The 22317-nt window shown below is 38.2% G+C and overlaps 1 protein-coding gene across 1 annotated transcript; it reads left to right on the top strand.

The window, feature by feature from the left end:
- The first annotated feature begins 2128 nt into the window (after nt 1-2128).
- Nucleotides 2129-21846, top strand: LOC101172125 (G-protein coupled receptor 83). Its single transcript, XM_023956746.2, has 4 exons — nt 2129-2812; nt 3229-3354; nt 15021-15154; nt 19427-21846. The coding sequence occupies exons 1-4, from the start codon at nt 2384-2386 to the stop codon at nt 20142-20144; spliced, it is 1407 nt and encodes a 468-aa protein (XP_023812514.1). The 5' UTR covers nt 2129-2383; the 3' UTR covers nt 20145-21846.
- The last annotated feature ends 471 nt before the right edge of the window (nt 21847-22317 follow it).

Raw genomic sequence — 22317 nt, 5'->3', positions numbered from 1 at the left:
GAGAAAAAATACATACTTGATCGAATCCATCCATCTATCAGTCTATCCTTCAAATCTGCCTAATCTCTTTCAGGTTGGCAGGGATGCTGGAGCCTATCCCAACCAACATCAGGCAATGACAGAACATCACAAAACATAAACCTTAAAGTGGAAAAAACAACTAAACTAAACTATGAGAAGCAGGTATTTTTGTTTTCGTTTTGATCACACAGACAGGTGTGCAACAATTGTACAAATGCTTTGTAATAGAAAAAAACTCTTACAGCAATCTCTAAATGTTTTCTTGATTATAATTCTTTGGGGTTTCAGGTTTCTCTGCTGACATTTACTGCAGCTGAGAGAAATCAAGCATCTTGTCACTCGCGACGTTACTGTTTGGGTTGTGTACCCATGGAGATAAATAGGGATGCTTTAATCAAAAAAGCCATTTTTTTTCTCCCCATGAACATCTAGATGAAACACAGTCTATGGGCATTAATGACAGCTCGAAATGAGAAACTGTTGGTATCCCAGTGAAAATGAGGCACCTGAGGTGGAGTAGAATATTTTTCTCAGATGCAGAAAATAAAAAGGCTCACAAAAAAAGAGATTACTTCATTGACCTCGAAAGCAAAAAAGAAATACAGGCTAAACCAAATGAAGGTGTGCAGAGGGTTGTGATAGCAGTGAATGAAGCACATGTAAGTGGGCTTGACAGAGAAGGAAACAGATGTGATTTTTGGAAAAGCGCAGCCTCGTAGAGAGGAGAGCAGAAGAGGTTCATGAACCACACAGAACAGGATGAAAGTGACAACGATGGCTACATTTCAGGAGGAAGGAATAGCAGGTGATACAAGACGGAGAAAGAGAAAGAGGGAGAAAAGTGAATGCATGTGTCCCTTCTGCAATATGAAAGAGAAAAAAGCTGGAAATAAGCAGCGCCAGGCTACTTTTGGTCAAATTAGTGACATTACAGAAGATGAAGAGAAAGGGACGAGTGAAAAGAGTTAATGATTGAAAAGTTCAGAGGGAATACGTCGCTGAGGTGTTTGATGAAGATTGCTAAAAAGGTATTTAGCGTAAATACTGGACAGAAAAGTGAGGAGACCTTGGGGTGGAATGAGCAAATATTTTGACCAAATAAGAAAAAAGAAACAGTGATGTAAGACGCAGCAAGCCACTGAACAAAGAAAAATTGACACATAATTGACACTAATGTAAAACATGTTGAAATGATAAGGCCTGAGGGAAATGATCAAGAGGGAAAAGCCCTGCAACAAAGGTACAAGAACTGCTGAAGGAATCCTTGATGTGTGTCAAACAAGTGCAAAGCTTATCATACCCACTACAGAGAGCAAAGAGTTATTGAAAATAATAGGAGGTGTGGCAATCGCTCAGCAACAGAGTGCCTTTCATGAATAAAGCCTGTTGACTAAAACATGCCAGCGTTTTTAATTGAAAGCAAGACTGAGATTGTGCCGCCTGCTTGCAGAACCCCCACATGGGAGCACAGTGTTCGAATTTACAAAGGCTACTTTGCCCTGAAAACAAACATGTTAACAAGTGCCAATCAGTGGCAGCAGGGAAAAAATTAGAGCAAAAAAAATAAAAAAGGTAATCTTTGTGCATAAGCTCCCTCAACTTCTCCCTGCAAACCGTATTAATGTAAAAAAAGAGAGCTTGTTTTAAAATAAGATAAAATATTTATTGATCCCAACGTAGGAAATTTGATTGTTGCAGCAGGAGTGCACAAAAAAGTGAGAATTTACCAAAAAAAAAAGAAAAAAAAAGAAAATCAACAGCAGTAATGCATCTTACAAGCCTTTCAGCCTGTACTTTACTAAGAAAGAGTGCAGGCTTTGTAGGTAAAGACAAAGACTTTAAAAAATAATAAAAATAGCACTTTATGAGATAAGTAGCTTAACCATTTTGTTAGTTTTTCATTAATTTTTTTAGCTCAAACAGGCAGAAATCCTGTACAAAAACTCACCGAGAATCTCAAAACACTAGCCTTTTCTTCTTTTTGGGCAAATTAGCAATTTTGTGCGCACAAAAACAACACACAGATGAGGGGAAAATGTGTAATTTTTGTTTGTTCTGTCCTAAATATTTGACACGTGCCAGATATTCGAGAATGAAGATACATTTGGTTTTGAAGAATACTGGTCAGAAAAGGATGCAGTGAAATTTGCTTTCCCCAATAGTCAGATTGTGATCAATTTGTGTAATAAAATCCCATATCCGCCCTTGCGCGTGCCCGCGTCTGCTCCCTAATAAGAGGCTGCCGCCGCATCCCAACACTTGTTGCTCATGCTTCAGCATCTCCTCACTCTCATGCTTCAGCATCAGCACCACCTCCGAACTTCTCCGACCAGAGAAAAGAAGGCAGAAGAGCGGCGCCAACATGAGAGCAGCGTGTTTCTGCCTCCTCATCTGGATTACTAATCCTGACTGGACGGCGGGATTGAACGACTCCTCACTTTTAGAGGACAGCACCCTTCCGTTCACGGACGACCTGCTGCTGAACGCGTCCGGACAGCCGGGGAACCGAACTTCTGTCTTCTTCCTCCTGGACTTTGATGAAGGGATGCTGGAGGACTGGCGCTCGCTGGCCGACAGAAAGAGCAGCGGGAAACAGTCACAGGACAGCGGCGTGAAGGTGCTGCTCGTGGCCGCGTACTCCCTGATCATCGTGATCTCGCTGTTCGGGAACACGCTGGTGTGTCATGTGGTGGTGAAGAACAAAAGCACGCAGTCCTCCACCAGCCTGTTTATTCTGAACCTGGCTGTGGCTGACATCTTCATCACGGTGCTCAACACCCCCTTCACGCTGGTGAGAGCAACTTTATTCCAACTTTAAATCATAGTTTAAATCATTAAATGTGTCCTAAACTGCAAGAAATGTGTGTTTGAGATACGTGTTTGCTGTTTAAACTAAAGATTTGTATCACTTTTCTTGCAATTTCTGGGAAATTGATTTTAGTTTTTGTGCGCAAATTGACCACTAGGTGGCACCAGTGGAGTCATTAAAAGTCCTGTCCTCTTTGAATGCTTCTTAATTTCCAAATCCATTAAGATCCTTTCATCTAAAAGGCAACGAGAGAGACAAAATACCAAATATAGCTTTATTTTAATCAGAAGAGTTTTTTTCCTGTTAGACTCATCATGATATCATTTTAAATCTGTGAAAGATGCAGAAAGTGTGACAGATGCAGAAACACGTTTTTGTGTTCTTTGTGTTTTTGTCAGGTCCGCTTTGTGCACAGCACTTGGGTGTTTGGACGGGCGATGTGTCACATCAGTCGCTTTGTGCAGTACTGCTCCCTGCACGTCTCCACCCTCACCCTCACTGCCATCGCGCTGGACCGGAGACAGGTCTGTCAGTCAAAGGAGAAGTGGAGGAGGCGGGAGTTTCCCCTCCATCTTTGGGTTTTTGTGACAAACACTTCTCTCCTCACCTCCTCTGTACCTTCTTTAAGATTCAGAGGACGTAAGGAGGGAGCATCAGAAAAGAGAAAACAGGCCTGTAAGCTATGTTTGCACCGCCCTCTGCAACGCGCGTTCAAGTGACCACTTCCATTGAAAAACAATGTAAATTTGCATTTCATGAAGGAGAAGTTAATAACTGTGGTTTGTGCCCAGCAGAATGATATGTTACTACATTCACTCTGGGCATGTTGTGCGTGGACGTGCATTCAGCTTGTGCAAGCAGGAAGAGGCAGGGAGGTTTTTGTTGTTGTTTTTCTACTGTTTACTAGCGCACGTCTGCCCCCTACAGTTGGACGAGGCTTGATGTGAAATGTTGAAGTGGTGCTAATCTCTTGATTCTTGCTTTTTCGTTCACAGCTCTGTTTCGATATAGGAAAGATTTGGTGTCATAGAATTCCAGCTGAGCACAAACTGCAATAATAAATTTTTCCTTCATGATAACTTTTCGAGTGATTGGCAAATGATTCCGTGTTTTGAAACGGACACTATCCATACGTCACTACCAGATCCGACTTCCTGATTGGTCAAAGTTCTGCTGTTTGAGGTTCAAGCAGTCGGAAGTGCAGGTGGTTGAAGTTTCAGCATGCATTTAATGAATGCCCAATATATACAAAGAGCCAGAGAATTAAAAGCATGCTTGGCGACGCATGAGGGCAAGGGTTTTGAACACGGAAGCCCAAAAACAGATTCATGGGTGTTTACATAGACTTTTCATTGAAAGTGGCTGTCTTTATTTATTTATTTTTTACTTGTCGGTTTGAATGTAGTTGAAGACCAATTATTTCATAAATCATAACATGCTGTGAAAGAAAAAGCCTGGAGCAAGATTTGCATCATTTTTTTTCACCAAGCCCAGGTGGTTCAGAACATGTGATAGTAAAAAACAGAAGAAGAAGTTACTCCTCTTTTTCTGTCCATAGTGAACTCATGCTAAATGGCTGGTTAAATGCGCTGTTGCTACCCATACGTCAGAGTATCCTTGGGCAAGACACTGAACCCCTCCTTGCCTCTGGTTGAAGTGTTCGGCAGGGGAGCCGCCATCAGAGTGTGAATGGGTGAATGGAACTGAGACTGTAAAGTGCTTTGGGCCTTCAAGGAAGAAAGAAAAGCACTATTCATATATACGCCATTAACCTGATATGTAGCAGCTACCCGATCAGTCCCCGCATGTGGTAAAATGCGTCTACTTCTGCTAAAGCACTTTTATGGTTAAAGTATGTCTTCGGATGTTATTAACAATAATAACCTATTAAAATGTGTGTTATATTGAAAACAGTTTTTTTAAAGGGCCTATGCCATGCAAAATCAAATTTTGAGCTTTTGAATAACGTTCATTTCCCACAAAAAGAAACCTAAAGAAACCCAGTTTGAAACGAAACCCCCATCGAGAGGAGCCTGAGGTGGCTCGGGCATCTGGTCCGGGTGCCTCCTGGACGCCTCCCTGAGAGGTGTTCCGGGTATGTCCCACTGGGCCGAGGCTCAGGGGAAGACCCAGGACATGCTGGAGAGACTACGTGTCTCGGCTGGCCAGGTAACACCTTGCGGTCCTTCCAGAGGAGCTGGAGGAAGTGGGCGGGAAGAGGGACGTCTTATCAAAGATAAAACATCTGAGATTTTTGTGTCCAATAATGCCTGTTTAGCGTGAAATGCCCGGTGTGTCTGTTGCCTTGTAGGATAAGGCATTCACCATATTTTTTTGCCATTGTATCCCAGTTTACCATAATTAAGAAGCCTGAGTTTTTCTTTAAGAAAAGAACTATGTATCTTTGCTTTCTTGTAGCTCCTCAGCAGACTCATGTTTCTTCAGTTGGTCAGATGTACTTTTTGATTGATTTTTAGATAAAAGATCCCTAACAGAAATAAAGTGAGTATGTTGGGATAAAAAGCATTTAATCTGAGAAGAGCCAATTCAAAGTTCTTCTCCACAAAGCGGCATTTAGTGCTCTGAGATGAAAGTGGCCATTTCATTTTATTTGGGAAATCTGGAAAAAAAAATCTGATAAATGTGTTGGTATTGACTTAAGAAGTTTAGTCCATCCAAACTATATAACTGCTGTGTCTAAGAGCTTTGCCCCCGCTCTAAAATTTAGTTAGTCTGGTTGCTGTCGTCTATAAAGTGGTCTTTGAACCGAATGCTCTAGTAAGTGTTCTGCACTCTTCTGATGATGACATTTTTCTCTTCAGAGATGCACACAAATCCCTGTTTGTAAATTCAAGTCAAGTCTGAAGTCTTTGCATTGAATTCAAGTCAGGTTTCTGGTGTTACTGTTAAAACAAAAACATGCAGTTGGTGTTTCTGCATACTCAATGCAAAAAGCAATAAAAGACATAATTTATTATTAGACCTGAAGTCATAAAATAAGAATGGAGAAATTTCAGCACAAGTCCTAAAAGTCTCAAGATAAGCTTGCATGCGAGTATAGGTGCAACTCAACTCCAAGTCTACGTCTCCATCTAGGGGTCTAAGCCCTTTTCTTGGTAATGTTTTTTCACTTGTCATTCTTGACAAGCGAAAAAGAAAAAAAATCAATATATTACTAAATCAATAAGTTTGCTTTGCTGGATGTGAAATACGAATCCATATGACCCCCAGGTTTAACCTCAAAACTTTTTCCTGTAATAACTAGAATAATGTGTTTGACCGTTGATCATTTTGAGACATCCTTTATGCGTGTTGGTGCAGTGCTTAGTGCTCTTGCCTCACGAGAAGAAGGACCTGAACCAGAACATCAACAGGGGACCTTTCTGTGTGGAGTTTGCATGTTCTCCCCGTGCATGCCTGAGTTTTCTCCTGGGACTCTGGCTTCCTCCCACCGTCCCAAAACATGCTTCATAAGTTAATTGGTTACTCTAAATAGTCCCTATAGGTGTGAATGTCGGCGGGCGTGGGTGTGTGACATGTGTCCCCTGCGACAGACTGATGACTGGTCCAGGATGTCCCCATGAGTGGCCCGGATCGGCTCCGGCAGCCCCGTGACCCCAAAAGGGACAAAATGGGTTTAGAAGATGAATGCATGAACGAATATGACAAACCTCCGCCAGTTCTGTTCTCACTAAAGTGATCATTCATAAAGTGACCATGTTAACTAAAAACAGAGACTTGCAATGAAGACAAGCCGTAATAACAGTAATAAATTGAATTTAACTTGGTTTGATCATAGTGAGTTAGGTATTTAGGCTTTATTGTGAAATTGAACCATATAAGTGAAGATTCCTGTGAAGAAGGTCAAGTTGTGCTATTTTAAGGCTTTGAATCATCACAAACAAAATACATATTCACAGACTTTTGTGTTTGTTTTTAAAAGGCTTTAATACATTTTGAAAACTACTTGCTCATTTCTAATCTCATCCTGTGTTACAGTTTCAAATAATGCTTCTCCATAAAACACATTCATGTCAATTTAATTCATAACATCATCAACTCAAGAGTAACTGTATGCCTCATTTTAATATTGACTTTTCTTTACCTCTTTCTATCTCATGATTTCACCCACCTCCTCCTCCCTCTTCTCCCCTTTGCTCCAGGCGTTTTTGGTATAGTAGAAATGATTAATATGCTTGGTAGGGTCAGATCAATACGCCCCCCCCCACACACACACACACACAGAAAAAGAGGGAATATTCAATGAGGGTAGCATTTGAATCCCTGTTAGTTTTAATATTTTGTTAACAAGTATTACCTAGTTGTATAATGTGGTGTCCCCTGGAGGCCATGCACCTTTAGCATTTTGTCGGTTTTGTGTGACATCTTGGTTTTTTATGCAATCAACTTAACCTTTAAAGATGAGAGCAACCTAGTGTCTCTTTTTTTACAGCGACACATGCAGAGAGATCAGCAAACTGTAAGAGAGCCTAAGGCTATAAATTGTTCTGCAGCGTCAGCAGCGTTAGATGCAACTATTCCAGCTTTGTAAACACTGCAAGCACATTCACATTAAGCACAATCGACTCAGTGAGCAACATTACAGGAAAAGTGTAAAATCAGATGGATCAATCATTTAGGTACACCTGCGAAACATGGCGATACAATTTGAAGAGATGGCGATTTTGTGCTAAAAAGCAGCTGTTACACATAACCATGAAACCTTTTTTTAAATCTTTAATCCAAAGTGTGGTTCCCCAATCCCTGTCCTCAAGAGCTTCCATCCTGCATGTTTTCAAGCATACTTGCACTGATTAGCTAGAAGAAGTGATTTTAGGTTTTCATCATTTACATGCACCTGATCTGGGAAACAAGTAGCAAGTAGAATAAAAGCTGGAAAACAAACAGGGTGGTCGATTTTGAGCCTTTCAAATATTGGGAAGCCCTGGTTCTGAAGAAAGTATAGAACTTATAAAAAACGCCAATTTATCGTCAAATGTACAGTACACACATGTGACTGGGAGAAGTGACTTTTCAAAAAACATCAAAGTGAAGAGAGGCTATCTGCTCTTTCAATTATAACAAAGAGTAGTTCATAACAGAGGTAATGTAACTGTCCAGAATATATTTCCTGTCCTTCAACATCCTCCAAAATGAGCTCTCTCCAAGCGTGTGTGTGTTTTTAAGATTGCCACATTATTGTTATGCTGAGGCAGATGAGTCGTGCTTTGGGTGTCTGTAAACTAATACGTTTATTCAATGAAGCTAATAAAGTGCATTAAAACTGAACACGTCTTTACTTTAGACAAGAAATGCATCACGTTCGACTGTGAAAAAACATATTCGTCCCCCCAAAAAAAGAAGGGTTAAATACAATCGTCCACGTTCACATCTTCATCTATTAGGGCTGTATACGGGCGTGGTCTTTGCTGCATTTGTATCTATGGTAAAGCCCTCTGTGATAAAATAAAAAACAAGTTCACAAAGTGAAAATGCAAATTCATTCATAAAGTGAATCAAACCAAAGTAACAAAGGGAAATTAAGCAGGAAGCGTTCATTGTGAACCAAGACCAAACCAATAAAAAAAATAACATATATTTATGCAATATAAGAATATTAAAGTTTTGAAAAAAGTTATTCTGTCACAGAAGGGGGGTTTAAGGGCAGGGATGTCCAGTTTAGTCTGTTTAGTTAATTCAATTTAGTATTTTCCAATTGAATTCTATGTATTCGTGATCCTTTTGATTTTATGTCTTACTTTTTCAATTATCTTTAAGAAGCCCACCAAAACGACTGCTGTTGTGAATTTGGGCTGTACAAATAAAACTGAATTGAATTGAATTTGATAAATGACATTACTGTATATAGAAAAATTACAAAAACAAGAACTAGTCTCTCTTACATACTATGCAATTGGTAAAGAAACTTTTCTGAATAATACGAACATTAAAATAAGAAAAACTGAGAAAATTGACTCCCAATCAGCACAGAGATGTTTTGAAATATTCTTCCATGCTGGTAAGTCTTCTTTGAAAAATGCTGCTCTGCACTCATTTAAAAAAAGGTCAAGGAGAAGTCCTTACACTTCATTTTCACAGCAAAAGTAAACACAGGATTAAGTAACCTTGACTCTTCTTTTAAAGCCATTTACAAAAAAGTTACCAGAACAAGCTAGTGGACCATGGTGAAAAATGTCGAGCAACCTTAGGTCACAAATAACTTATAGATTCACAAATTGTGCATCAGCTAAGGTAAAAAACCTAGTCAGATCTGTAGATTCAAATGAAAGAAAGATATCATGGTAAAAATTATGTCTTTCCTTCAAGCTCCAAGATGTGTGTGCCAATTTTTATTCTCAAAAATGTACTAACAATTATTATAAAAAAAAACTTTTGAAGTACAACTGTAAAAAATATGTAAAAAATTAAATTGTAAAAAAGGAAAATCTAATTTTACCAGCTGGATTATGTTCACCTGTAAAGAGGCTTTGAGGCTTTTTAAAATAACTGAAGTCCCCTTTGGTAAAAAACCAAGTACCGAACAAAAAACAAAAAGAAGCTGAAAATACACACAACTTTAATTTATTTGTTGCAAAGATTAATTTGAGGCGAAGACAATTACATCAAAATTTTAAGGTAATATGCTTATTCTTAAACACTCAATTTTGTTTGGATAAAAGTGGAGCAAAAAGGGAATCACTGGTCTTCTGTGCTTGATAACACTTTTTGAAAAAAGGGAAAATTTAAAGTCTTTTATTAAAATATTTGGTTTTAGATTGACACAGGCTAAATCAATTATGTACATTGAGTAACCATTTCCTATTTTCTAATTTTTTATTGAATGCCTCTCCAAAAAAGAGAAGACTACTAAGCCGTTTGTCAGAAGAGAATGATTGGTTGACGTAGGAGATGCTATACATAAGTCTCTTCAGTTTTTTATACCCTCTTTCATAAATCAGAACAACGTTTAGTTCATGTAATGAAACATCCAATCATCAGAAAAAGCTATAAATGCTTTATTATCCCTCCTAAGTGTTCAAATGCTACAAAGAACGGTTTGGTTATTATTGTAATTTGTTCTTTTTTTTTCTCTCTTTTAGGTCACATTGTTGTTCTTCATTGTAATGCGAAAAAGTGAGAGTGCGCCCCTGTGCAGATGGAAGAAGTATAAACATCCATATAGTTGTCATTTGAATTCTGTTGATTACCTTGATCTTTTTATAATGTCACAGAGCTTCGGAAATTGTTAATCCTGGCAACTGCAACTGTATGTTGAAAGCAGGTAATAACATCAAGGTGATTTTAGCTTTTATGTATTGGCACAAATTCACAAAAATGGTACCAAACAGTAGAATTTCTAATGTCGTAGATGTAGTCTAAAGGTAATGTGTTAGTTACATGCACCGTATGGGGGTGCTGCGGGTTTTTGGGCTGTCCGGGAGGGTCTTAGAGAGCAATCTTAAGGTGAGCACAGGAGTGTCTTGAGGCTAATGCGGCTACTTCAACGGACGTTATAAAAACGTAATGTATGTATTTGAAAGGATAATGTAAGTTAGACACACTACTGACGTTTGCGGATAATGCTATTGAATTGTGCCCTAACGTTAAACTCTAGTTCAGGGGTCTGCAACCCCTTAAAAGATCCACATGAGGTCCCAAAGCCACATGTGGATCTTTTAACCCTCCATTACTCTCTGGTTAAAAAATAAATAAATTTGTCTTAATTTTACAAAGTAAATAAGTAGTAAATTGTACAAAAGTAAGTCAAACTTTACTCAGCACATATTAACAAACAGTTGAAGGACAGTACATATCACAAGTCAAAATAAAATCTTTTGACAAATTTTTGTGCGCCAACCAGAATCAAGGCACACTAGATTACAAAACAGATTTTCTATTCTTGAACACATTCAAGGATTTTAAGTGTCTAATGGTTAAAAAACTACAATAAGCTCTGGTTTAATTTTGGTTTGCGAGATTTACACATCTCTGGCTAAGAAGCACCAAAAACAAAGGGGTGATTTAAAATAAAATTATTTCTGACATTACACTGTACTACTAGCTAGACAGACTATACTACAACTCAGATGCCGTCCTGGCTAGTTTGACGCCCTTTGCAAAACACTGGACGGCACCATCCCCCTTACCCTCACCCCCCATTTCAGCCCCGCCCCAGCCTGCATACATACAAACACGGGAAGAAAATATATCATTCATTTTACTTTATTAAACACATAAATAAAATATATTTGTATAGTTGAATTCACCATTATTTCACAGTGAACACGTATCAGTTTGTGTTTTCTTCGTGAAGGCTGGCTGGCCTTCAAATAACCACATTTTTCTGTTCTTTTTTTCATGAGCTGAATACAACCCTGACACCAATTATGAAGGAATTCCGTCCGTTGGCTCCATAAATGAACATCAATGTGCTTAAGTATCACACAAAACTGAACAAAAAAAGATAAACGATTGTGTACATTGCATCTGAAGCATTGACTGTATATGAGAATGGCAGAAGAGTTAAAATGCTATCCACCAATAAGTTCATTTACAAGACTAGTCTAAATGAGTGCCAACCTTCAATAACCATGTGGCAAATGTTGCTCAAAATTTCACTACTCAAAGAGTACATTTTGTGATATTTGGCACCTAGCGAATGTTAATTTTGGACACGGCCTGTATTCCTTTATCCTTGGGAGTGTTTTTCTTCCTCTTCTCTTCTTTTCTTTCTAAACTGGACACCTGATGTTTCCTTTGACCTATTCTCCATTTTCCACAACTTTGACAAAAGCAGCAAAAACTATGTGACTGCATCAACCTCCTCTGACGATAACAGACTTTGTGCTCCAGCCAAAATTCTGTATTTCCTTATATGTTCTCTCTGTTAGCACTCTTGTTTTATTGTTCATAACTGTTTTGAGAAATCCATAATTCCTACTGTTTTGTGACTGTCAGTAAGATGGATTTTTCAGTTGGCTGATAACATTCTCTGTCCAGTTTTGGTTAAAAACATCCAAGGTGACGCACCTCTGAGTCAAACACTCAGTCAGAGGTTTGGAGATGTTTTCCTCACAAAGCTTTACAGATTTGAACCTTTTACTCTTCACACACCTTTTCTTTTCAGTTCCTACCTTTAGTGGTCACCTCAGCAAGCCGTCTGCCTCCATCCATCCGTTGTACCCTTGCAGTTACTAAACTCATGGCCTTTTTTTTTACTGAGTTTCTAATTCTCCTCTTCCTCTAAGCCTCAGGTTTCTGAAGTGTGTGTCTCTTCCAGATTCTTTGATGAATTTAAATTCTATCACTCAGTACTTTTACACATAAATATACTGGACAGACAATATCTTACGTTGCCCATTGAATTCTGTATGGGGACAAAATGGGGACTGGCACATTTACTGTGTCCATCTCAACAATGTTCAAAAATAGTATTTAGGTCACCTGCCCTAAATATGTGTAAGTTTAAGCTTTACCAAAAAACAATATAACTAGATTTTTTTTAAATCATCCTCCTCCAACAGTTGTTTTCAATAGAATTTAAGACAATTTACGTAAAAAAAAGACTTTTGACTGTAAATCTGTTTAAAAACCTGTCCAACATTTGTGCAAACTTTGACTTTTTACATGGGAGTCACCAGAGAATTGCTCCTTTTTGCAACGAGCCTCTAGTGGTCTTTTGAGGAACTGCAACATTTGGTACTTCTGGTTTATGTCAAATTAAGGAATGGAAGCTAATGACCAGACAACTTGACTTGGACAAATCTTGCTATTTACTTTTTAACACACCCTATTTGACATACCGTAACATTTCAAGAGTTTATGCGATTAACATGAATCGGCTAAAGCTGACATGAAAAAACATTTTTCACCTCGGAAGAATCAGCTAATTGACGTTGTTTACATAACTTCACTAGTGAAAAGTGGTGCATTTCAGGCTGCTTTTTGTAATTCCATCAGAATCCACTAGAATTACGTTACTGAAGTTAAAGGGTTAAATATATTTTTCTTGTTAACCCTTTTATTTATTTTATTTTATTTATGTTGATTAAAATCACAGCTCCCATTTTTTATCATTTATATTCTCATTGTTTACAATGCCCAGCCTACCAACATGTCAATCTTTGTGACTCACTTTATTGCTGATCACCTCCATTATCTTCACCTCTAACTTCCTTCATTCAGATAGTTTAACCTCCACTTGCATCTCTCCAACTTCCATACATCTGGTCTTGCTGCTGCTAGTTTTTATTCCTCTCCTTTTCTCGCCACTGTCTTACACCTCACAGATGTTCTGCACAGCTCAGACATACTTTTTCAACACCTTCTTTCTCTCTTCTTTTCATACTTGTTCTTTACATATTCACCACAATTCAGCTCTTTCATGACCTTCGCTGTTCTTCTTAACCAGAATAATTCAAGAAAATGTAGATTTTTTGTATTTTCATACTTTCACACAAAACTATTTCATGATTTCTTTGGAAGCTACATCACAAATAATCCAATATTAACATCAGGACATTACAAAAGGTCAAACTCTTGTCTAAGGTTAAATTGTTATATTTATGACAAAGTTTTTGTGTGAAAAAAAAGGTAACTTTAAACGTTTTTCTATTTAATTTTCCTTACTTCACTTAAAGACCTAAGGGTGGGATTAATGAGAAAAGACCTCAATGTCAGACATAAGCGAAAGAGGGACAAAAGTTAAGTGGAACATCTGTTTTAGTTCAATTTGCTGTATTGTGGTGTTTTCTGGCTCAAAATTATATACTCGTGGCTGAGAAAATACTCACATTGGACCTCAAACCGGCTCTCACAAAATTCCCCATAACTTTAGTTTTTGTTCCTTTGCAAAATAAAGCACTTTAAAAGAGAAGAAAGCTCACCACAAGACAAAAATCAATATCTGATGAAAATTGCACAGAGCGTCTTTGACTCTCCATGAGAAAAGAGAGTTCTGAAAGATTTTTGTTTTCCACAAAAGAAAACTTGTTTGGGAATTTGCATTCTGTGTTGAAAAAACGGTATTGTTTAGCAGCATGCATGCAGAAAAGCAATTTTCAGGCATTCCATGATGTGTGGGCGAACATGTGAATGCCAAAGCAGTAAAGGACAGACTGTACAATTATATATTCTGTAATATCAAAAGTTCATAGGGTTGCAGCTCCTTTAAGCTTCACTGTATACTGTGGCTGGAACGTTCAAGCTTTTGCTGTAAAAAGCTTCTCTTTTTTTTGTTTTGTTCCTTTTTTCATTTGAAATATCTGAGACATAAGACGACAAATGCACACCAGTGGTCCAGGACAAGCTGTTCCCTACTAGTGTCCCTTATTATTGATGGTAATCTTATTCCTTTAGATACATAAAAAAAAATCAAAGACATCACTTGTACATGTGCATTGTCTGCTCTGGCCAGCTGCATTACCATCCATGATGTCCATTTTTATAGGTCATCCTCCTGCCAAAGCTGTAAGCCCTATTTGTTTTTGTTTTTTTATGGACTTGAACATTCAAAATAGCTCAGATTCATTGGCATTGCAGTTAACCCAGCCCTTCCCAGCTACGAAATCATGGCAACTTTTTTTTTTTTACATAAATACATTTATTATCTGACACATCAAAAGTCTTTCACAACCGGTCCTGAACATGGAAATGTCATTTTTGTGAAAAATCTACGAACAAATGAAGACCCTGTTTGCCCACCAGCTCTAATGTGAGTTACTAATTATTGCAGTCTTGCTTTCATCTGATTGGAAGATTGCTGCTATTCAGCCTATGCTGCAAAGAATATGAAAAAGAAAAACATTAAATAACCAAGAGGAATGGGTTTGTTTATGACATAATCCCTACAGCGCAGGCGAAGACACAAATATACACCTCTGACAGTGATTTGGTTGAAAGACTGAGTTATAGTTTTATCATTTCATTTCTATGAAAATTAAGATAGTAACCTCTCTTTTCCCCCATTTCTATCCTTGTGGTCCCTAAGAAGTTTATTTTAAGCATCTACCCTTTAGGTCCTTCATTCACTTTTAAAGCGCACACACACATGTACATCTGCACACACACATGATTACACACTCTTATTTATACTGGCCTTGTTGAAATGATCTGATGTAAAGTTAGCTGTTGGTTTGCAGTGAAGCCATATTTGCATTTAAATGATATTGTGTTGTTGTTGTTTTTACAGATGATTTTACATCCTCTGAGACCCCGCATGTCTCCGGTTCAAGGCGGCTTTTGGGTGGCTGTTATCTGGATAATGGCCTCATGCTTCTCCCTCCCACATGCAATCTACCAAAAACTTCTCACTTTCACATACAGGTAAAAATAAAAACACAGACAACGAGATTCCACTAACAGTTCTCAATATAACCATTAGTTCAGGTGAAATGATGGAAAAAAGCTAACCAACTGTTTTGCCAAAAGAATATTTATCATTTAAAGAGTTTAGACATTATTCTGAAGGCCTCATTTATAACTTTTATTTTCCCAGCTCAGTGAATTAACTTAGTGAAATTGCCTTTTATTTTCAGGTCTGGAAGTTATCAGCCAGGAAAGCCTTTTTTTTTTTTTAAAGAAATCTGACAGCCTTTATTGATGCTTCTTGTTTAGTAGTGTTTGGATTTAGGACATTTTTCTTGTCATTATTGTGGATAAACAAAAACTTTTAGGGTAATTATGTTTTAGATGTACTCAACCCAATGGATCCCACCTAGGGACTGAGGACTTATTTTGAAAATTAAAAAACAAACAAACAAACAAACAAAAAACAATGTTAACAATTTGTGGGCTCATACGTACAGAGTCCCTAAAAACACAAAGAAGTAAAAAAAAATAAGTAAAAAACTAGTACTGGTTTGCACACAAGAAACACATTGATTTGCACAAGAAACAAATTTGTGTACACAAGAAAGTCTCTGGTGTGCACATAAAACAAAATGATGGTAAATGGCGTATACTTGTACAGCGCTTTTTTACCTTCCTCAAAGGCCCAAGGCACTTTACAGTTATTGTACCATTCACACACACATTCACACTGGTGCCAGCCTTCCCCCAGAGGCGAGGTGGGGTTCAGTGTCTTGCCCAAGGACACTTCGACACATGGGGGGGAAAGATGGGAATCAAAACCTGCAATCTTCCGATCAGATGTTGATCGGCCTAATACTGAACCATGGCGCCCCATGTGTGCACGAGAAAGTATCTAGACTTAGGGAACTGTCTGGTGTGCATGAGAGACAAACTGATGTGCACAAAAAAAAAAATACATTGACAGGTGCACACAAGAAGGTATATATTGTGCACGAGAAACAAACTGGTGTGGATAGGAAACCAAATACTGCGCATGAGATAAGGGGTCATTTGTGCTCAGTTACGTAAGGGTTAATGGCCGACGAAGTATGCAGTATCACTTTTTAACGCATGCCGTGAAAGCCTGAACCGGTTGCTTCTGTGAAGTGCACCTATAAAGACATCACAGCTTTGCCTCCCCAGCGTAAACATTATTTTATTTCTGACCGTCACCTAAAACGAGTTCTAAAGTCGTGGTGCTTGTTCCCGCACAGTGGATGCGTCAGCTTTGATCAACTGGTGCGCTGAACATGAGTCTCTTTCTCTTGTGCAAGTAAAAACTAGAACAATTTTTTTTAAGTTTGATGTCGCTTTAGGGGCTCCGTACATACAGAAGAAATGTGCACAACAGACACACACAAACTACTTCTTGCCCCATTTTACCTCATGCATTTACTTAATGTGTTGAACCAGGACAAAATGTTTTATCTTCCATAAAAAAGGTGAAAGCACAAAGACTCACTAATGGTGACACATGGCTGTTGTTTAAGGAGATGTATTTTAGTTTGTAATGATAATGTAATGATAAAGGACCAAATCCATTAACACAACTTATAGCTGTGCCACTCAGCAGCTTTTTTATGAGTGGGGAAGTGAAGTGAAAACCCCTTAAGGCGCACATACACCCAGTAAGGCAGCGCATTTCTTGCTGCAGCCTCAGTCAACTCTGAACTGTTTGTTTGGGTTGTACTGGAAATAATATCGTATGTCAGTGTAAAAGCAGTGCAAAGGACAATATATGAATTCTGATTCTGATAACTAAAATGATTCTGACCTTTTTTATTTTTTATAATGAGAACAGAAAAGATGCAGTAAGTCACGATCCAAAAATTGCATGCAAATTGTTTTTGTCATTCAAAAGTAGCATGTTTGTTTGTAAATGCTTTGTTTTGTCTGGGATATAGCTTCAAAACGCTGCACGGAATTACGGTAGCAGCTCAAATTTAGAAGGTACACATTTTTCTGTGCAGAATTGACACGTGATTGCTGTAACTATGGCAACATTGTACAATGTGCTGGCCAATCAGACTTTTACTTTTTAAACCAAGCCTTATCCAAGTGTTCCTCTAAAATGTTCCTCCTGTTTAGAAAAAGCATCACGTGATGGAAATCCTTTTTTTTTTTGATCCCACTGCGTTTGTGCTGAAACTAATTTAAACAGAGGTTAAAGGTGCACAACTTTTGATGTCTGACTTTGCATTTGATTGCATCACAACTTCTGTTTTGTTGGCATGAGAGGCAAATTGACATAAAAGACACCAGGCAGCATTTTAGTTTTACTAGATTATCAATTTTTTTTTTTATTTACGTTCCTCCTTTATTATGTTTTGTTATATTTAAAATGTTTTTATGTTTTGTTCACTGAATTGTACAATCACAATTGTTTGATTAACCAGCATCAACAAACAACTGCATAAAACTCTGGTAGACAAATGAAAAACAGATACTTTATTTATTATTTTCTCACAATTACTTGGATTTTATCGCTTAGGCGTGCCTTTTATAAAAAGTGAGGACAATATTAACACGTTTTTTGTCAGACAGCTTTTTAAATTATCAATGTGATTTATTTAAAGATTCAGATTAGATGCAAGGTCAATTAACTTGTTTATTCTTTCATTTTTATCTCAAGAAAATCACAGAAACTGAGGGAAGATGAATTCTTTCAGAGGTATTCCTTACTTATGTGATCTAATTTTAATTCCTCTGACATTTTTATTAGGCTTTTCTTTCAAGCTTGTTCAGTGCAGCAGCTTGGAAAGGTAAAGTTGACACAACATGTTCATGTATAGGCGGATTCTTCTTGATTTTATGCAACATTATTTAAATAGGAGCCTTTGCTCTACCTGCTCAATTCAGGGTTAACTTAAGAAGTGTTTCTAAAACAAATATTTAAATACAACTCACAAAGGAATACTACAACATGTTTAAAACATACAACATTTTCAGGCGGAATAGACTTACTGAAAACGAGTTGGTATTAAATTATCAGCATCAGATCTGATTCCTTGAGAGCTTTTTCTGTTATCAGTTATAGAGAAAAAAAAGCGTCTGTTTTGATCTTTATTAAAATCTCGTTAATACAGAGAAATGTGCAGGCAGGAATATGTGATATATTACTTTATTACATTCATGGTTTACACCAAATAATGTTTCTACTTTGATATTAAAATCATTCAATGCAATTTACCATATTTTCGAGACAACATGTTGTTCCCGAGTACAAGCCACAGGAGGACAATACAGAAAAGAAAAAAATCAAATGTAGGTTTTAATGCAGTACAAGTCACACTTTTGAGAGAAATTTATTTGACAAATACAGGAAAAGGAACAGACATTTTATCTTGAAAGGCAAATCATATTAACACAAAAACTACAATAATAGACTGAATATTTGCAGACTTCACATCAACTCACATTGATGCTTATTCAGCTTCATGAAACTATGTTCACACCCCCCTTGGCAATGCGTGTTCAAGTGTTGCTGTGCAAGCTATGACCGTTTTTAGCTCAATGTAACCCTAAAAGCCAGTTTAAAGTTAAACCAGTTGAACTTTGGCCAACAGGGGAATCAGATTTGGAAGAGATGTTGTTATGTTATTCAAAACAAAGAAGTACCAACCGTTCGAAAATTGATCATGAAGGAGAAATTGTTAATTCTGGTTTGTACCTGGCTGCAATTATATGATACCAAGTCTTTCATATATTTGAATGTGAAAGAAAAAAGCCTGGAGCAAGATTTGAGAGATTTGCATCACCTTGACATTTCGCACAAAGGCTCTTTTAACTGTGCGTCTGTAAGTGTTACGTAACAATAGTCCGGTTTGAACACTGAATGCTAAATGCACGTTAAAGAACCCGCGTTCACTTCTTTTGCATGTGGATCACATGCCTGGTGTCTATGTAGCATTAGACTGAGCTACTGAGCGTTGTTGTCAGTAGCAAATACTGATCCACACACCTACAGTGCCCCCATAGTGGTTGTTAAAATATTTATATTTTAAAAATTGTATAATTCAAACCTGGGTATAAGTGACCAGAACTCTGTCCTAACTATGCAAAAAAAAAAAGAAAAAAAATGCAACTTGTACTCTCCACAATACTGATAGGTCTTACAACATTTATATTGGCCCTATTATCTACTTTAGATATCTTCATCAGTTTCTATTTCTTTTATCATCCACAGCTTTGTCTGATGGAATCATACTAAACCCTCCTTTCATGTTTCCTTTGCTTCTCCACCAGTAAGGAAATGGAGCGTAGCTTGTGTGTGCCAGACTTTCCAGAGCCATCGGACGTCTACTGGAAGTACATAGATCTTCTCACTTTCATTCTGCTCTACATGCTTCCTCTCCTCATCATCACGGCCTCCTACACCACGGTGGCCCGACGATTGTGGCGCCACAACATCATTGGTGACACGACAACAGCTCAGCACGCCACTCAGAGAAAGAAGCGGCGACGCACACTGGCCATGCTGCTCCTGGTTGTTGTTGTGTTTGCCATCTGCTGGTTCCCTCTCAACTGCTATGTGGTGCTGCTCTCGAGCCAGGCCATCCACTCCTCCAACGCTCTCTATTTCTGCTTTCACTGGCTGGCCATGAGCTCCACCTGCTACAACCCTTTCATCTACTGCTGCCTGAATCCCACGTTCCGCCAGGAGCTGCGGCTCCTTCTTAACCGCTGCAGGTGGAGGCGGAGATCAGCGATAGGGTTGGTGCCAGAGCGTCACCCTGCGGGCGCCTGTGCTCCCCGCCACAGAGCAGCCTGGCCTGACAACCAAGAGTCCTCCAGACCGAGCCAACCTTTGTCCCACCAGAGCCAGAACTCCTGCCAGCAAAGTCACGCTTCATCCGGCCACTCCCACAACCTGAAAGATGCATGTGTGCTCTTCACAGCCAGGCAGGCCCTCACAGGCAGGACTGACATCCTCGCAGTGGAGCCCATTGTGGCCACAAAATAAAGAAAACCTTCTTGCAGGATTTGACAACCTACTGGGAATGTTACTCGTCCTAAAAGAAGAGCATAAAATGTGAGCAACACAGATGGTTGGCTGGTCCAAATATGACAAAGACAAGATGACGGGGAAAAATATTCCTGAACTATTTGCTGATTTGATGGTGTTTCTCTGTTGGAGCAGAGGTGTCGTACTCCAGACCACGAGGGCCGGCATCTCGCTGGTTTGCAGAAACCTAACCTTACTTGCTGCTGATTGTCTGGATCAGGTGTGTTTTGCCAATGATGAGCTACAATGACAGATTAATTGGGAAAACATATGACGAGGCCTGAAGTTTGACACCTGTTTGTTGGATGATTGTATATCTTCTCTGAGCATTTTCACATTGATTTAAAAAATATATCTTTATTTTTCTAATTTAAAAATATTTTAGGCTGAGCAAATGCAACATATAAAGCCTTTCAGATACTGACTCATCATCTGAGTCACACTTTCAAGCTTTCATCTCCTTTTCACAAATGTGCCCCCCACCCCCCAACATCATTATTATGATGATGCAGGAGAGGATCCTGAAAACTGGCTTTTATGCTTATGACAAGCAGTCTGTGTCTGCATTGAAAAAATGATTAATTACACTTTCACCAGCCTTTGCAGATGTGAATGTGTCAGACTGCAGCTGTGCTCTTCTTTCATTATCTGGTATTCATCTCAAGTATGCTTAAGGACACCAATACACAAGTCATGAAGAGGATTGTGATCCATATTTTATCCATCATTGGAAGTCATAATCTGATTTTACCCTTAAAGCGTCCTTAAGCTATGTTCACAAGGCCTTCTAAAACGCATTTCACACAGCCACTTCTAATGATAAGTCTATATAAATGTGTGTAAATGCACGTTCTGCATTCAAAACTTTTTCATTCACGCGTAGCTACGCAAGTTTCTTCATCCTTTTTCGGGCTCTAGTTAGAACACGCGTCGCCACTGAATTGCAAGTTAAACAAGGTCAAATTTAACCAATTGAGAACTCTGACTTGGATATACAGTATATATGACACCAGGTCTTCCATATATCGGAATAAAGTTGTGAGAGAAAAAGCCTGGAGCAAGATTCTTGAGATTTGCACCCCTTTGACATTTCACACCAAACCTCTTCCTACAGTAGGTGGCGGACATGCGTTAGTAAATTGAAAAAAAAAAAAAAAAAAGGATAAGAATCCTGGCTGTCTGGTGTAGCCACGGGCTAAATGCACGTTCAATAACCCGTGTTTAGCATCAACGCGTGTCACATATCTGATTTACCTGTTGCTTAAACAAGTCCCTTAAGTATTGTGGGGGTTTAAGTGTTCAAAATTACACATGCCCAAATCTCGATTTCCTGTTTTCATTTTTAGAAATGTGGGAACAAATTTATTGTCTATCTCATCCATTTCTTCCTCCCTCATGTGTCGCCTTTCTCTCCTTATCAATCCATCCTTTCTTTTCTGCCTAGACTTCATAATCGAAACAACAAGACATTGGAAAGATATTATTCACATTTCTGATGACTCCTGGACAGCTATGTACAATTTGTGTTGGTTTCTTTCCAAAAAATCCTCTGCATTACCATAACCCTTTGATGTATCTACATTTTGTTGACTTTGTATACCACAGACGCAAACCCCTGCATTTGTTGGTCAGAAATAAAGATAAGATGTTTAAAAGTTCATCAATTGCAGCTATATTTCAAATATGACTTCTGTGTTGAGGATATCTCGTTTCTGTGTTTTATTTAGTATTTTCTTTAAATGTCTTTTTCTTAACTTAAAATGTAAATATAGTAATTTTAAACACTTTTTATTTTGATAATTAGGTTTTACCATTTTATTTTTATGTACAGGTTAAAAAAGTTATCTTTGCAAAAACACTTTTCAGTGGTCAAAAAGGGCCACAAAAGTCAGGTTTGACTGATTGAATGTTTCCTGACAGTCAGACAGAGTTTCCTGACTGCATATGTCTGTGAAGAGGCTATCATCAATGCTGATTGTACTACTATGTTTGAATTGCTGACAATCCAGAAATAAAATGCATCGAGCTGTTATGACAGCTGTGATCATATAAGGAAATGTTTGCTCTTTTTTGCCTCATAAACTTCCTGTTTTAAAATCTAATGTGTCACTCAGTTGTTTTATTATTACAG

The sequence above is a fragment of the Oryzias latipes genome, chromosome 1 (assembly GCF_053564925.1).
Source record: "Oryzias latipes strain Hd-rR chromosome 1, Olatipes_Hd-rR_3.1".
NCBI classification, from domain to species: domain Eukaryota; kingdom Metazoa; phylum Chordata; class Actinopteri; order Beloniformes; family Adrianichthyidae; genus Oryzias; species Oryzias latipes.
Note: the sequence above shows the minus strand (reverse complement) of the source record. Positions and strands in the feature narration are given on the sequence as shown.